This window comes from Danio rerio, chromosome 20 (genome assembly GCF_049306965.1).
Source record: "Danio rerio strain Tuebingen ecotype United States chromosome 20, GRCz12tu, whole genome shotgun sequence".
In the NCBI taxonomy this organism is placed as follows: domain Eukaryota; kingdom Metazoa; phylum Chordata; class Actinopteri; order Cypriniformes; family Danionidae; genus Danio; species Danio rerio.
In genome coordinates, this window is record NC_133195.1 from 34,284,676 (window position 1) to 34,302,500 (window position 17,825).

The following is a 17,825-nucleotide window of genomic DNA, read 5'->3' on the forward strand; positions in this document are numbered from 1 at the left end:
ATATACAAACCATTCCACGGTGATATTGAATCTTGTTTTAAGGTCGAAAGTTAGGTCTTGTCATGCAAGATACTCTGTGAACGATTAAAGCTAAATTACAAGCAAGAAAATACAAGTTTTACCGATAACTACCACTACTTCTTGCCCATGCATTTGCTTGGATTATCACCAGTCCAGTAATGTTCAGGACCTCTAGCTTTGTCATTAACCAACACGCCGACTTAAAGTGAAATAACAAAAACACATCCAAAGTTTCCGAGTTTGCGTTGCGCGTCGAAGGCGCACGTGCACAGCTGAACCTGCGGAGCGTATAATAACAAACACTTCAGTTCAGTTACATACCATGTGGTAAGATTCCCTGAAGATTTCTGAACTTCACACTGTCTCCCAACAGACCAAAGCGCAGAGCTTCAAAACCTCTGTTCAAAGCAAGCACACGTTTTCCAGACGCTCCTGCAGGCTGCTTTAACATGGGCTTGGCATCAAAGCACAACCACTACACACAATGAGCTTCAATAAATTAAGACCCTTGGGTTGAAGGACTTTTCTCAAGTTGCCTTCCTGTGACACCCCTCCCCCAGTCCGAACTTACCAGCATCCCCATCACGTCCGTCCAGAGCCGGGAGAAACTGTCCGAAGATGCGGCGCTGACCGCCTGCGGCTCCTCGGCCGAAGACACTTGATCCTCTTCCATTGTCAAACAATGATAGATTTACAGCCTCAGATTGCAAGTTGATGAATGTTAATCCCAAAACCATTAAACACGTCCCGAGGTCCTTTTTTAGATCAGAGATACAATCGCGCAATTCCGTTGAGCTTGTTCAAAAGTCGATATAAAGTGTTCCGTTAAAGTACAGACATACATAATCACCGAGGTCGCTAATATGTTTTCCATTGGTTTGTTTTCAGCTGAGCGCACGGGACTGACAAACTTCAACACTGAAACTTTAACTAAAGTATAGACCAACAGATCTCAGCGATTCACTTGGCACTTTGTCGGTGCGCACCAACCCAAACTTCAGGTAGTTCTCTTCTAAGAGCAAAATAAAAATCTATAATCACTCCAATCCGCTAAAAATATTAAAGTTTTTCCTAGCGAGAAAAACAACATACAACAGCAGCATTCGGCAACAACAGTGACGAAAACGCCCGGAGCGGATTTTTTCGTTTGAGCTCTCCAACCTCCCCCTTTCTCTGGCGTAATGGTTTACTCCGCCCTAAACAACACAGCGCTCTCGCGCTCCACTGCCACAAACGGAGCAACCTGAACCTCTCTAAAACTTCATGAACCTATGACGACACATACAGAGCCTTGGGAAAAGGGCATCTCTCCTTTCGCTTTTGCAGCATAACTTTCCCCGCCATAAACAGAAACAAAGGAACAAAGTGATATTTTGCTCACAATGCAATCAAAAACAAAAGCATGCGAAGATTATTTCTGAAGCATGACGTTATCCATTCTCCATTCTCTATTCATTCAACTTCAAACTTTCAAAGCACGCCCAAAAGTATGGCATACAGCAATGGGATCAACCTTTTTACTTTTAAATCCCCTTAACACCATGTGTGGGAGTAAAGTATACACTAACAACAAAACATTTGCTTTCTTTAACTCATTTCTATTATAGAATGTTTTTAGTATAAAATTGTTTTATATCACTAAATAGAAACAAAAAATGTGGAATAAATCTTTTAATCTTTTAGTTTCACAATATTAAACGTCTTTCAGAGACGCAAAATGATTATTGATGAGTCTTTTAGTAAACAAAAAAGTTTTAAAACGTATTTTTTTCAAAGCAAAACCAAATTTTATCTTAAATGTGTTGACTAAAACTAAAGAAAAATGTGTTTAGTTACAAATCTAATACGTAAAACACGATAAGAAAATGTATCCTTCATGTAACATAATCAGTGACATCATGATCTTTCACAAAGCTCTTGTAATGTGGCATTCTGGATGTCCTGCAGGGAAGATTTAAAGGCACTGTGGTTTCACTAATCTAACTAACCTCTGAGCTCCTGTGTAATCTGAGCTGCACTAAGCCAGGCAGCAGGAGAGAATTGAATAAATGTGCATGTTCAAAGCAGATGCTGTAGATTTTCTCCTGTCATGCCCGACTCTTGCAATAAAGTACATATACATGTCTGTTCTTCTTCTCTGTCCCTCTCGATCCATTCCTCATTCTTCTTTTGCTTCCCAGAGACACATTCTCCAAACCAGCAACAGCTGTCTAGTCTCATGACAGATGCCAGAACAGCCTGAAAGAGAGATAGAAAGAACGAGAGAGCCAGTCCCTCTCGTTATATGTGAGAATTCCTCCATTAGTCATACAGGGGCTGAGAGAAGAGCGTCATCCATCCATGTGATGAAGATCACACACAAACATCTGTGTAATACTGTAGCTAAAGAAATGCATGAGAAGAATGTACTTGGTAAGAAAAATGTACACAGGACGATTATTTTACACTAACACAGGAGACATGAAAGTTACCAAGAAGTACACAAAATCATCCTTTATTTATCCTGTTGAACATCAATGAAGATTTTCAGATGAAATCTTGATATTTCATGATTTTTAAATTCAAGCCAACAGTTAGAAAGCCATGATTCCTCACGATACACCAGTGATTAAATAAGTACTGAGAAACCATACTTAAGTAAAAGTAACATTACTTGCCTAAAAATGTAGTGCAAGTAGAGTAAAAGTATCTTTTGTAAATATTACTCAAAGTATGAGTAAAAAGTAGACTTTTCAAAAGTACTCAAGAGTAGTGAGTAGTGAGTATTACCAAAGACTATAGAAAACACAAGACATGCCACCATATATTTTCGATTGGGGAAAAGTGTAATGTCAATATGGTGTATAAAGCCCCGCCTATAAGCACAGTAGCCACTCATCGATCTCTATATGGCGAATAACAACCGCCTTCTAGTACAGGAGCCAACCATTGATCGCTATAAACTGACTATATTCCAGGGGAAGAGCTCGGACCAAAAGTGAGTTTCTGCAGATTTTGTATGCTTTAGATGTTTAGAAATTAAACTAAAGACACAGTTATTGCCTAATTTTATTGGTGATTCTTAATATGAAATTTAATCGTAAGCTTGGCAAGCACTTTTGGAGAATTTGATGTTTTCCCATTCAGACAGAATGCATGCCCGAGCATCCTCTCGAGAGGTGTTTCAAAGATAGACTTTGGTATTACGCTGTAAAAAGCTGATGCATTTACATGTAACTTGTTCATGAGTGTAAATGTAACATTCTGTAGTGCATTTAGTCATTACCCAGGAGGCACACAAGGTCATAACATCAGGTGACCAAAATTCAATGTCTAGCCAGCGTCTAAGGATGTCATTTTGATGTCCAATAATTGTCCAATAGTCCAATATTTGGTTAATTTCAGGTTGGACACTGACATCGGCCTGACATTGCGTTCAGATGTAAACTCGATTTTCATTTCCAAACAAAATGTCATGTTGATGTTTTTTGTCTGCAGGTTGTTTAAGGCCATTTCTGTGATCATACAGTAAACATCTGTAATTGTCTCATCAATGACATGCATCTAAACTGTCTCTGGGTCATTGTGTGTAAATACTTTGGACATCTACTTGGAAGTGAAAATTCATAAACTAATTTCGAGAGGAGCACGTGATATGATTAAGCACTGCTGGCCACTGATCCGTAATCAGTAATAATCCAATCAGAGTGATCCTAGCTTAATATAAATGGATCACTTTCTCATTATTGTTTTATCTTCGTTTTGGAAGAATCCCCCCTTCCACCCCATCTCCTCCTTTTTCTCCTCCTGATCAGGAAGGAGCTATCAAGACCTACCTGATCTCGGATCCCCTGATATGTGTATTGACCGGGCGGGAGCCCTGGGCTCAAATATTTAAGAGCTCAGGGTTCTCTCCCGGGACAGCATGCCAAACCTGCTATAAATGTCAAGCATATCTAAGTGGTACCTCTTAAAACTGTAAAGGTTTTGAAACAGTTTGCTGTAATTATAAATCTTATATGTCTTGAAGCAGTTCGGCGATTTACCTTCTGTGCGCGATTTGATTGGACAGGAATCACAGGTTGGAATTTTCTATTCCCCATTGACAAGAAACAATAAAGTAGTGACTGCAGACTGAAGGAAAGTAGTGGAGTAAAAGTACCATTATTGCAGTAAAAATGTACTCAAGGGAAAGTAAAAGTACACATTTTTAAAACTACTTAGTAAAGCACAATTCCTGAGAAAAAACTTCTCAATTACAGTAGTTTGAGTATTTGTAATTTGTTACTTTACACCACTGTGATACACTGAGGTCTTTTGAATTGAAATGATTGATATGTGCCAGAAACTGAACGTTATTTACAACACCATTACCTACAATCCACAACCTTAGAAAAACAGTTTGGTTCCTGTCACCTGATGACAAATGTTTCAGTGCAAACTCACACTTGAGCTGACAATTTTTGTTTGCGACCTTATTAAATGACAAAATTTAGAATAAACACATGTATAAATACCATTTTGATGAACAATGCAGCACCTGCATTCTCACTGTTGTAGGCAAACAGCATCGGCTCAAGTTTAAACTTGCTCAGGACTCTTTGCAGAGGCTCTAGAAGCTAATAATGTTGTAAATAATGCAGTTTCTCGCATTGACAGATTGTTTCCCTTCACAAGACCTCAATGTTTCTTCAGGAGCCACAGATATTTACTTTGTTTGGCCTGTAAATGTTTCCATTCTTCTCAAAGTATCAGAAACCTTGCATTTTATGACTCACCAAGGACCATTGCTTTAATTAAACATCACCTTTAATGATCGATCAAAAAAGAAAAAAAAAATCTTTAAAATTACGGTGATCTGGAATCCATCTGTATACAATAGATCTAGGGTAAAAGGAAATAATTTCACATACAGGAGCTTTAAAATTGCTGCTAAGCATGATTAGTTTTAAAAGCCTAAACATTTAAAACACATGCTCAGCTCTCACACACCTTTACGTGATCTATTATGCCTACATACTTGCAGAAAAATGTATTAACATCTCAAAATTTAAAAAAAAAACTGTGAAACTTTCCTGGAATACTTTTCTTGCTTTCTGCTCCTGTATATGCGTAAGTACCACAGTGTTTTCCTAAAGTCACCATGAACCGGAAGCTGCAGAGATGTTTAGGTATGTTGATGTACTTTTAATTAAAATTAAATAAGTAGGGGGTGGAGCTTTCTTTTGATGCATAATTTATGCATAGCAAGTTAACAGTAAAAATGTAATGGTTAAGAAACTTGTATCTGAAGCCATCAAACTGACGTCAACAAAGAAGGACCGTCACTCCAAGCATAGAACCAAATTGTCAAATTTGATTGCAGATTACTAATACAATACAAACCTTTTTTTACCTAAAAAATAACAAGCCCTAGCAAAATAAACACTGTACATTTTGATTTCACACAGACTTTAAAAAGTGTCTCTCGCTCACTTTGAAGGAAAGAGGACCAGGAGTAGGTTAAAGTGTTAGGTCGATGTGTGTTTGTAAAATCTGCTGAGTAAACACAGCTCCTAACAGAACCTAATGGTAGACCAAAGGTAACAATCTATTGTTGGGACGCCATCCAGACTCAAACCAAAGTGTGTTGTTAAGCTAAAGTGCCTCTTTCACCTGTAACCTACAGAGATCGAAAAACACTTCCACACAATACACCAAGAAACCAAGTTAAATCAACGGTGGGCTGCAGGGGGCCAACACAACATAAAGATCTTGAGGAGGGAAAGTCAACACAGCTGTGCTCCATTCACAGCACCTATAAATATATCCAACATCAAATAAGGGAAAGTGACTCTATGCGCTAAAACATGCGAGTCTGTCACTGTAAGCAATGAAATCATGACGAATGCTCATCCCAGACCTGCTGAGCACAGACCTGCTGAGAAACAGGGATCATCCCATGATGTTTTTTACTTAAATAACTGCTGAATGCTGCAAAATAAAATCTGTTTTGAAAATTGGGAATTAAGGAATTATCAGCATTCAAATATCTTCTGTATATGCAAAGATATAGAGGAAAAGTCAATTGTTCTGTAAATTGGGACTTAAGGCATCATCAGCATTCAGATATTAACTGGATAAGCAAAGAAATTCAGTTTGTTAGAAAGCAGGAAAAGTCAGTTTGTTTACGTTTTCTGCACATCTTTCTCTCTGCACCTGTGTTGCTGATGGTGGTGTTGTTGTGTATACGGCAGACACAGTTTCTCTCTTGCAGGGCTGTGATTGGTATTCTAGTGATCCTCATGCTTGGTGCCGGAATTACTCTGGCCAGTTTGGCCCGGCTCACTGGATCTGTTTATATGGAAAGTGCCAAAAACGCTGGCCACCTGCAGTCTGCAGTTCTGGTGGAGAAGCAAAACATTCACTGTTCTGCTATGATAAGTTACAAGCTATGAAGTATGGATATGGGTATTATGCATAGAGAACATGTACTGCTTCATCCACAGAGCTTAAAGTGTTGCTGGATGTTTGGAGTTTACTGAAACTGAGAACCATTCTTCAAAATCATTTGAAATATGAGAAAAGCTGTTGGAATTATGACTTATAATTTTTTGTTTATTTAAAAATGTCATAATTGTGTGATTTCTGATGAGAGTAAATACTGCTGATAATTCAGCTTTGTAATCTCAGGAATAATAATATTGCAAAATATAGTAACCCTTGTTTTAAATATAAAAACAGTAACATATATGCCCATTAAAAATAAGTGAAGTTTCTTTATAAACTAATTTCGCAGTTAATTATTGCAGCCGGCCCTGCATTATTCCATTTCTGATTCACCAATCAGACGATTCCTAAGTCACTATAAATACCCTAAGTTCCATTTGACAGTCATCTTCGTTTTGAAGAATCCCCCTTCCACCCCTACTCCTCCTTTCCTAGAAGGGTGGCCCAGTGGTTAGAACTGTTGCCTCACAGCAAGAACGTCGGAGGTTACACGTTCTCCTCGTGCTCATGTGGGTTTCCCCCTGATTCCCCGGTTTCCTCCCACCGTCCAAAAACATTCAACTTAAGTTAATTGACTAATCCAAATCTCCACCATAGACATGCTCCTAGTATGCAGTCATCTCTTAAGAGCAATCAATATCTGTTCATTAGCTTCTACAGCAGGGGAGTTCTGAAGATCTACCTGAACTCAAACTCCTCTCTTGCCTTGCAAATGAGATGGAGCATCGGGTTCGAGGATCTTATGAACTTAGTACTCTTTCCTGCAACAGCATGCCAAACAAGCTTTATAATCAATCATCAGCTACCTTTAATTTTGTTTTTACATTTTTACTTTTACTAATTTGAAGTCTTGCCAATCAAAGGAAAGCTTAAAAAAATAATATATACAAATTTAATTAAAAAGATATACAATTAATATAAATTAATAACTTAATACAATAAAATTAATGCAAAATATTGTAAATAAATTACAAACTACAACATCTAAACAAAATTGTAGAATTTTTTTTTGTTCCTCTTGATTTTTGCTCTTTTTGAAAATTGTCATTAATATTTTCCCTAACCTATAAATTTGGGCTACTAATTTTTGAACCAATATCTTAAGTTATTTTGTCAGATTAGCTCCAGATTTGGCTTCAGTACTGACTAAACAAATGTATATGCACAAATATAATATTGTAAAGGATCCTATAAAAAATGTTAATTTAAATGAGAAAATTGCGGAGGGTGTACGCATACTGTATATGCTGAGCTCTGTCTATATATACAGTTGAAGTCAGAATTATTATCGCCCCCCTGAATTATAAGACCCCTGTTTATTTTTCTCCTATTTCTGTTTAACTGAGAGAAGATTTTATCAACAGATTTCTAAACATAATAGTTTTAATAACTCACTTCTTATAACTGATTTATTTTATCTTTGTGGAGTATTTTATCTTTAGGAGTAACTAGGTTAATTAGGTTAACTAGGCAGGACAGGGTAATTAGGCAAGTTATTGTATAATGATGGTTTGTTCTGTAGAGTATTAAAAAAATATATAGCTTAAAGGGGCTAATAAGTTTGACCTTCAAATGGTTTTTAAAACAATTAAAACTGCTTTTTTTCTAGCCGAAATAAAATAAATAAGATTTTCTGCAGAAGAAAAAAATATTATCAGACATACTGGAAAAATTTATTTGCTCTGTTAAACATCATGTGGGAAATATTTAAAAAAATAAAAAAAATAATAAAGGGGGGCTAATAATTCTGACTTCAACTGTATATAGTATACAATTTCACACAAGGGTTACAGAAGAAACAGCTTAAACTGTAACAATATTTCACAGCATTATTCCTTCACGTTTTTTTTTGTTTGTTTTTTTTCCAAATAGATTTATTGTTTTTCATCAAACAGGAATTTTACAGATACCAAACCTTTAAAGGGTAGTGTGCTGAATAGTTCTAATAAATTATGTAAAGAAAAAGTGGGTGATTCTAAGCTATACTCAGGTCACTTTTTATAAGGAATAAAAAAAAGACTTGCTGATGACTAAAAGCAATTAACAGAAAAAGAAGAGACCACACACATTTATGGACCTTCTACCCAGGATATGAGCCATCAGTTTAATTAAGCACGGTATAATTTGGCATTCTGTAAAAATCTGTACATCAAATGTGAAGTAATAAGCATATTCAATCATTTCATCCAATGGATTCAACCAAAGACATGCAGCGCTGTCAGAGATCAGGAAGGTGTCATGTTACTTAAGGATAATACGGGTGGTCTTTCAACAGCAGCCAGTGCTAAGTTCAAACAGAATCCTCTCAGAAGTGGAAAAGTGTGTTTGTGTGTTTTCTGCTTCATGCTGGTAGAAGGAGGGCTTCAGAACACAGAGCTCCAGAAAACAAATAAGCTATGCTCTGTGTGTTTGCTTCAGATCTGGAGGTGAGATGGGTGTTCCACTGTCTAGGGATGTTTATCCTGATTGTGTCTTCATGCTGATGTGGCAAACGCATAAAAGAAAAATGAAAGAAAAATTATAGTAATCAGACCTGCGCTTCCTCCCTGAGATGAGGGTTATAGAAAAAAAAGCCCTTTATTAAGTGTTTACAAATTTACTTGAATAAAAAAAAAACAATACTAAACCAAAACTAACCTAAACCTAACTTAAACCTAAGCTAAACCAATACTTATTTTGAAGATTAAAAAAAAAAAAAGGATACACTGAATGACACTTTAGTGGGAGTCTTGTGTAAATCATGATGTAAATGTGTGACAATCATACTTTAAATACAGACTTTTATGCTTGGAAAACTACAAATAAAATAAATATAGCTGACAAACTTGAAATGTCCCAAAGTGTGTTTCAGAGAATAAGCACTTGCTTTTGTCATTATAACTCTTTTGCTGCTCCAGTCACTGAACGGTACAAATACCAGAATTATTTATCCTTGTTTGGCTATGTTGCATTAGATTTTAGTCATCCAGCAACCAGCCGTCCACGTGCAATCCTATTCATCTAGGGATTTTGTGCTTTGTGAACTTTAATCAGTGAACTAACCAGAAAAAACACACTGAGATGTGAATACACACACTCATTTATACTGATATGTGTTTCATGAACATTCTGCAATTGAACATGAGCAAAAATAAATTTATTCATTCATTCATTTTCTTTTTCGCTTAGTCCCATTTATTAATCAGGGGTTGCCACAGTGGAATGAACCACTTGTCCAGCGTATGTTTTACACAGCGGATGCCCTTCCAGCTGCAACCCAGTACAGTACTGGGAAACATCCATACACTCTTGCATTCACACACATACACTGCGGCCAATTTAGCTTAATCAATTCCCCTATAGCACATGTCTTTGTACTTTGGGGGAATCTGGAGCACCCAGAGGAAACCCACAAGAACACAGGAAGAACATACAAACTCCACACAGAAATGCCAACTGACCCAGCCAGGGCTCGAATCAGTGACCTTCTTGCTGTCAGGCGATTGTGCTACCCACTACAACACCATGACACCCCTAAATAAATAAATAAATAAATAAATTGACAGACAGACATGCAATTTCTTTAATTAATTTGGATTTTTTGTTCTTTTTGCTGAAGGAACAATAATTCATAAATCATCATTTGTCCAATCTTTCATGATGTCCACATGATGACACCATAGCATTGCTATGTGTCTGTTAAATCTGTCATCCTGGGAATAATTTCCCTTTAAGGAAACTTAGTCTTGGACAAATAATCTGTCTTGCTCAACATTGTGCAGAGCCACCAGTGTCTCATGCTATTATAGTGAGCAATTCATTTTCACACAGAGCCCCCTGCTGGTGCACAATAGAATTGCAGGATTTGAAAAGACAAAGAACTGTGTAGAGCAGGAGTGCTCAAACGTTTTCTTGTGAAGGGTCAATAATCAAACTTGATTGAGGGTGGTGGGCCCTTAAAGTTGCCTGGGTAACTTCATAATTTATATATATTATACACACTTTATTTTATATATATATATATATATATATATATATATATATATATATATATATATATATATATATATATATATATATATATACATACACACTTTAATTATATAAATTACTATATATTTCTTATACATTTTATAATGTACTTCTTGTACTTCTTGCTTTTAGGGTTTTATGACCCATGACCCTTAAATAATGAATTCTCATTTCATTTAAACATTTGATTTCAGTTTTTTTATAGCTCGGCAATTCAACAAGTAAACAAAAGATTATGTAAAATTAGAAATGATGATTTCTGGTTAAGGTATTCGCCTCAACCTTTCCCATCATTTGTCTATCTCTTCTCTGATTGATCGGTCTGATTGATTTGGCCCCTGGGCCTTAGTTTGAGGATCTCCAGTTTAGAGTATTAAGATTAGGATGAACCCATTAAATCTTAATATCATAACTTAACAAAGGTTAAAGTGCTTAAATTGTATGTCAATTATTGCATTAAAATAATTTACATTTTAAATGTAAAATGTTTTTAAATATGCATTTAGTTACAATTTAAAAGAATGGGTTTTATCAATTATGTCTTATTATAACCAGTGCTTGTAAAACCTGTACCGCATTTTGATCTATTTTTAAATAACAGGCTTTAGTTAATTTGTTTGTGTTAAAAAAAATAAAGTTTGCAAATTGCCATGGCATAAAGTTCTGTTTAAGCAATATTGATAAAAATGAGCATGTCATCTATACCAGTATGAGGACGATAAGTAACATTTTTGATTCTGGTTTTCCACTGACTTCACTTGTGTCATTTTTTTTTCAGTTTCTCACAGCTAGTCATTAGAAGAACTACACTATAGCAAATAATAAAAGCCTGACAGAATCTTTTACATCCTCATGAAAGGCCCATATGTGTGTATGTGATCATTTCGAGAACAAACAGCTGTTCCCCACATATAAGTCTGAGCGGCATATAGCACATGGCACAAACAGCAAGTTTCAACACATCTTTTCTCCCACTGATCTGGTAGTGGAAGAACAATCTATGTTCAGACTCCGAGTCAAGAGACTGCTAGCATAATGTGGATTACCACAACAAAACAAAAACAAAACAAAAAACTTTTTCCTTCGTTTAAATTAACTTTAATTGCAAAATCTAGGATACTGTAAGGCAACTGCAATGGAAGAAAATGTGTACATGGTAAAATGTTTATTAGTTAGTTTGTATAGCCAGAAACATGAATTCAGTGCAAGGAAAATATACCTTCCAAACATCTGGTGACTCAGGTGTCTCATACATTCAGATAATAAAAAATCTGCATAAACATTGAGTCTGCCTACACTTGATAACTCATTCAGTAAGAGTGAGTTATGTCTTTTCCAAACAAGTAACATGCTGGCATAAAACTGGAAAATGTGGTTATAAACAGCGTAGAGTTCCCCTGCACATAAATGATGTAATAAAAATTCTTCAGGAAGGTAATAGAAAGATGTTCACACCAAGAAAGAAAGCTATGAAAATACCTAAAACAATAACTGCTATATATTAGAGTCTATGCCAGTGAACAAAATCAATCTGATTATTCTAAGCAGTCATGTTGTCTACCACTTTAAATGTTAAGCCACTGATCTCCAAAATGACTGGATTGGTCATTTTATACTAAACTGATCAGAGAAAACATATTGTTTGTGCAGGATTAGTTTGTAGGACATACTGTATGCATTTAAATATTTATAGACAAGCTATTTATTTAAATGGTTGAACAGCCGATTCGAATGTTATCACTTGCTTGAATGGGCATTATCAGTGGTTGTCAGCTGATAGATATAGGTCAGAAGGTTGTTATCCATCCACATGGTTAATCAGCTACAGATCACATATGGGGGTGATGCGGTGGTGCAGTAAGTAGTGCTGCCGCCTCACAGCAAGAAGGTTGCTGGTTCAAGCCTCAGCTGGGTCAGTTGGCATTTCTGTGTGGAGTTTGCATGTTCTCCTCGCATTCGCGTGGTTTTTCTCTGGGTGCTCCGGTTTGCCCCTCAAGTCCAAAGACATGCAGTATAGTTGAATTGGGTAAGCTTAAATTGTCTATGGTGTATGTGTGTGAATAGGAGTGTGTGGGTGTATCCCCGGGATGGTTTGCAGCTGGAAGGGCATCCACTGCGTAGGACATATGCTGGATGAGTTGGCGGTTCATTCCCCTGTGGCGATCCCAGATTAATAAAGCCAAAAGGAAAATGAATGAATGAATGAAAGATCACATATGGCTAGGGCTGGAAGTTAAGGAGAATTATTCTTATTATTTATTAAATTTCATTTATTTATTTAATTCCTTTCATTTTATTTTAATAACATCTACCCCTACCCCAAGCCTCACCCCAAATGAATGTACAAACAGATCTGGATCTGGAGTCTTCTTTATTAGTAAAGCTGATTACCCATGTGGATGGATGATAACAGCCTTCTGAGCTTACTAGTAGGTGCAGAAGGCCCCTACTAGCCCATATATATAAGCTGATAACCACTGATAATGCCCATTTAATTGAGTGAGCAGAAATTATTTAGAATATACAATAAATATTACCATAAAATAATGTTAGCTTTTGCACTATGCTGGATTCAATTTCACGTTTACGTTCCTCTTGGAAACACAGCTTTATGTCTTTAACGGAGTCAGCATTATTCCTCTGAATAAGTTATGATGTATTTTGTTTACTGATTGATCAACATCTGTTTTAGATTCTTTAGGTGTTTAATTATAGTTTCCATATGAGTGATGTGATGCATGTACGGTTTGTTGTTGAGTTAAACACCAATGCAAATGCAACATCTGAATATCATATATACAATATAAGGTATTTTTAAAGCTTAAATGATAAATAATTATTCACTGTAATATTTTAAATATCCACCATAACAATATTATGAATGTTTATTATCAAAACATATTGCATTACTAAATATTGGGTCATATTTATTTGTGTCATTATCATTACAGTTGTAATGAAATTACTTTTACATTTAAAATCATTCTTGGACCTACATCTTTTTCATGCAACTTGTGAGCAGGCTTAAAGTTTTAAATACTCCAAAACCCCAGTTTAATGGAGCCTAATATCTTCCACCACAAATCATTATGAATCAAAAGTATGTTATATATATTGAACATAAAGTATTCCTAACTTTAAAAATGCTGAAATGCAGAGATATGAATGCTTGGGTTGCGCCACACCATGCTGGAAGAGCAGCCAGTCCACCAGATGCTGGTGTTTGTCTGTCTCAGCTTCCCACCCACAACAAACAGGCCTGTCGCCACAGCAACCAATCCACTCGAGAGGCAAGTTACATTGGAGAAAAATGCTGTACTGATTGGAGTTTCACACACGGCCAATCTGTCACACCGACAGCCATATTAATATGCATAAACATACACTTTTGCACAACACACACACACACACACACACACACACACACACACACACACACACACACACACACACACACACACACACACACACACACAGAGGAACGCAGTTGACAGTCTGCACACAAAAGACAACGGAAAGATAAGAAATTATGAGAAAATACCTTCATAAATTGGGAATTTACTCCTACACAGTCAAAAAAATATTCTGACAGTTTCTAGTCCAAATATCTAAACATTCTTAAATAAAAAAGTATTGTTTTGAAAAAAAAAATTGTTTTTGATTTTAGAAAAAATAAATTGAGTTTTTCAGTAAAACAAGCAAAATAATCTGCCAATGGGTTAAGAGAAATAATCCTATTTCAAATGCAAAACAAGATTACGTTACTTTCTGGTTGTACTTTCAAGTTTGTTGATGGACTGCCTTGGGAAAAAAAAAAAATAATAAAATAAAATAAATTAATTAATTAATTAATTTGACAAGTGTGAGTACTCCGCCGCGGTTCATTTGACCAGCTCTGGCCTGGTTGGAAGAGGTGTGCCAAAGCGTGGTTCAGTTGGGCTTTAGCACGGAATACTTAAGGCGCTTTTTCACTATCGTGCTGAACCATTCTTTATGCTAAACCATTCTATAACGTGCCAAACTGGGCCAGACAGCATGGATACGGTTTCATTTTCCACAGTTGTGCTGTAACAGAGCTCTTTAGAACCGTGGTTCTCAAACTGTGGTACGTGTACCACTAGTGGTACGCAGTCTTCCTTCTAGTGGTACGCGGAGGAATGAAATATGTCATGTACATGCTACACAAATTTCAAAATGTATCAAAAATTATGTATATAATATGCCACATATGACATATAGCCTATGGTTCTGAGGTAATCTACCACGTTTTTTAACTGTGCAGAGTTGTAGCTGCTTTACTGGGCCTAATGAGCTACTGTATTTCATTACTGCTCATTTTGGTGGTACTTGGAGAGACCTTTTTTTTTTGAGGTGGTACTTGATAAAAAAAGTTTGAGAGCCACTGCTTTAGAACATTAAACAAAACGCATCAGTAGTTACCTTGATAGCACAATGTACATGGCTCTCTTTGCTCATTTAAATTTAAATAAAAGCAGAAGTTAGTTTTTTCTTGCTCATTTGTAAAAGTGAAAGCAACAGCATGACTAAACACTGTTATGCCAATATTTTTTGCTATTTCTGTGCAGATTTATGTGGAATGATTTTGGCAATATTATAACAAAAATCTTAAAATTTGAAATAAAAACAATAATACATTTGTAAATTGTATTTATGGTTTACAATGCAAATCCAATTAGATCCACTTATTTGGTTAACAAAGCAAGTCTCTCGTATAATATATTTACTAAAAGACAGAAAATATTACTTATTATAATATAACGAACTGTATTGTGAATAAATCATATGAACATTTTCAAGTTAGTATAAAAAAATTACTGTAATTACTTTCAAAACTGAATAAATAAAAATGTACACACATTCACACAAGTAAATAAAAGGACTCTTTTATGGGCTAAAAATCTGCAGATTTCTGCACGTACAGATTCTGTGTGGGCCTACTGATGACTCATGCGCTTCTGCTAAGCCAGCTGTGGTAGCTTGGCAACAGTGCCGTTCCAGGCTCAGTGGAGAAGCAACCGTAACCATTCCGAACTGTTGTTAGAATGGTTTGGCACGATAGTGGAAAAGTTGCTTTGTAGTGTGAGTACAAAGCGCACCTGAGTGTGAAACTGAAGGCCCGACGTCACTTTTAAGGAACAAATTTTTTATATGAATTTATTACACATTCTTACTTTTGAATGATCGCGAACTGTCATAGTTTGTTAAAGATACAACCCCCCCTGCTGCCCAATAGCTGCCACCTTCAGCAAACCTCCTAATACCTGCAGCATGATAACTTTCATGAACATTTATGAGTGTCAAAAGTGGTAAATCTGTTCAGCAAAATATTTGTTTACTGCATATCAAACAACTTGAAATAATACAAAACAATATATAAAATTTTCTGGACTATAAGCCGCTACTTTTTTCTTAGGTTTTGAACCACATGGGTTATACGAATGTGCAGCTATTCTGTGGATTTTTCTTAGACCACTAGGGGCGCTCTAACTAGAATTACAATCAAAAAAGATAAACAAAAAAATCAATGCAAAGAAAATAGACTACGCTACTTTTTCTTCAGCAGATAGAACATGCAATACAAATTACTAACTGGTAATTATTTTCAAATACTCCCTTTTGAAGAGGAGTCAAATTTCAAATACTCCAGGGAGACTTGGATGACAAGTGGTGAAAAGTCTTTCACAAAAATCAGCCGCATGCAAAAAGCATTCTTTTCTGATGTCTGTCAGTGGATCCTAACAGCGTGGAGTGCTGTGAAAGAATCCACAAAGAATTTGGAAGAGAGCGATGCACCTAACAAGCACCTAAGTTCAAGACAACCGTACCTAGTGTGAGTACACCCTAAAAAAAAAGATAGCTGTACTGAAATGGACATCACTAAGAAAGTGTAGGTATGCTTGTATCTCTAAAAGGGTGAATTTTAGTAGAGCACAAACGCACAATATTAAACAGTAATATTCTTCTGAGTATTTTAAGACTTTTTAATCTCATAAGAGCCACAAGCAACATAAACTCTAATGCTGTGTCAACTCTGGATGTTAGCAATGCGACTAAAGAATACAAATCATTGTAAACAGTGATTATCGACACTGGATGCATTGTGACACAAGCAACATTCTACTCATTCCTTTTATGACTTACTGACAGAAGAGAAAATTACTTTCACGCACACACAAAAATACTTGTGCTGAAATGGATATCTCTGAGAAAGTGTACGTATGCTCTGTACGGCTGGATTTTAGTAATTTAGACAATAGGACTCATCCCAGAGTATTTCAGGCCTAAGCAATCTACTAAAAGCTACAAGGAGGCACTTAGAGCAACTACGCATTTGACTGTCATCTCTTAATCCTCCCTTTTCTATCGAGAAAATGAAGACAGGAAGAGAGAAAGCAGGAGGTGAGGTGGGGAGACGCAGAATCAGCAGGCGAGAAATTGAGTTGACTACCTGCCAAATGCAGGCAGAGGGGAGGAGAGAGCAAGAACAGCGCTGGCCGGAGGCGTTTGGCTCACGTTTGTTAGCATGTCTACAGTAGACTGGGGGAGTGATGAGAGATCACTGTGGCCACTGGCTGTTGACTGTCATATAGACATGCCAAGGATGTAAACACGCCATGCCATGGGTACCTGTGTGTGTTTTGAGTGTGGCTTGGACGAATCTGTTCTCTGCCTCAACCACAAGGGACAGACCACAGCTGATTACTATGGAAACAGAAATAATATTGCAGCCATGGCTTTTGCACACAGTGAGCTTGGAACACTGGAAAATGCACTCTTTGACATCAATTACACATTTGAAGATGTATATATTAGGGTCGTTGATTTAATTGGTTAGCTAATAAATAAAAAAATTTTGTTATTAAAGTATTATTAAAACGTTTTTTAAAGTTATTTGCCATTAACACATCTCCAAATCAGATTATCTTTCATTACATGTTTTCCATCCAATTTTTCTTTTATTTTGTATTTTTTGAACACAGCAAAACATGCCAGAGACAATTAGCATATAGCAAAGTGTGTAGATATACATGTATAAAACAATATACAAGTTGTTAAATAATAGTATTAATAATAGTGCCAGCAATAACAACAATATTGTCAGTCAAAAGGAAAAACTGAAGAGTAATGACAAGGACATCCTAAAGCAAATAAAAATAATAAAATAAAATAAATGTACACACACACACACACACACACACACACACACACACACACACACACACACACACACACACACACACACACATATATATATATATATATATATATATATACAGTTGAAGTCAGAATTATTAGCCCCCTGA

The 17,825-nt window shown here is 36.2% G+C and overlaps 2 protein-coding genes across 25 annotated transcripts in view; both read right to left on the minus strand.

The window, feature by feature from the left end:
* LOC141379311 (uncharacterized) overlaps window positions 1-17,825 on the minus strand; it is a 701,133-nt gene that overhangs the window by 98,299 nt on the left and 585,009 nt on the right. The window lies entirely within an intron of this gene.
* sash1a (SAM and SH3 domain containing 1a) overlaps window positions 1-17,825 on the minus strand; it is a 315,826-nt gene that overhangs the window by 67,501 nt on the left and 230,500 nt on the right. For 6 of the 24 annotated variants that reach the window (XR_012395553.1, XM_073932588.1, XM_073932583.1 and 3 more), the window contains exon 1: window positions 593-1,196. The exons of 11 other annotated variants lie outside the window; for them this stretch is intronic. Coding sequence is in view for 12 of the 13 variants with exons in the window: in XM_073932588.1 (XP_073788689.1) it covers window positions 593-694 (102 nt within the window). In the remaining variant the exon portion in view is untranslated. Of the gene's footprint in view, window positions 1-10; window positions 313-342; window positions 526-592; window positions 1,197-17,825 lie in introns of those variants that run through there. 7 more of the 24 variants (XM_073932591.1, XM_021468436.3, XM_073932586.1 and 4 more) reach the window with 4 other exon arrangements.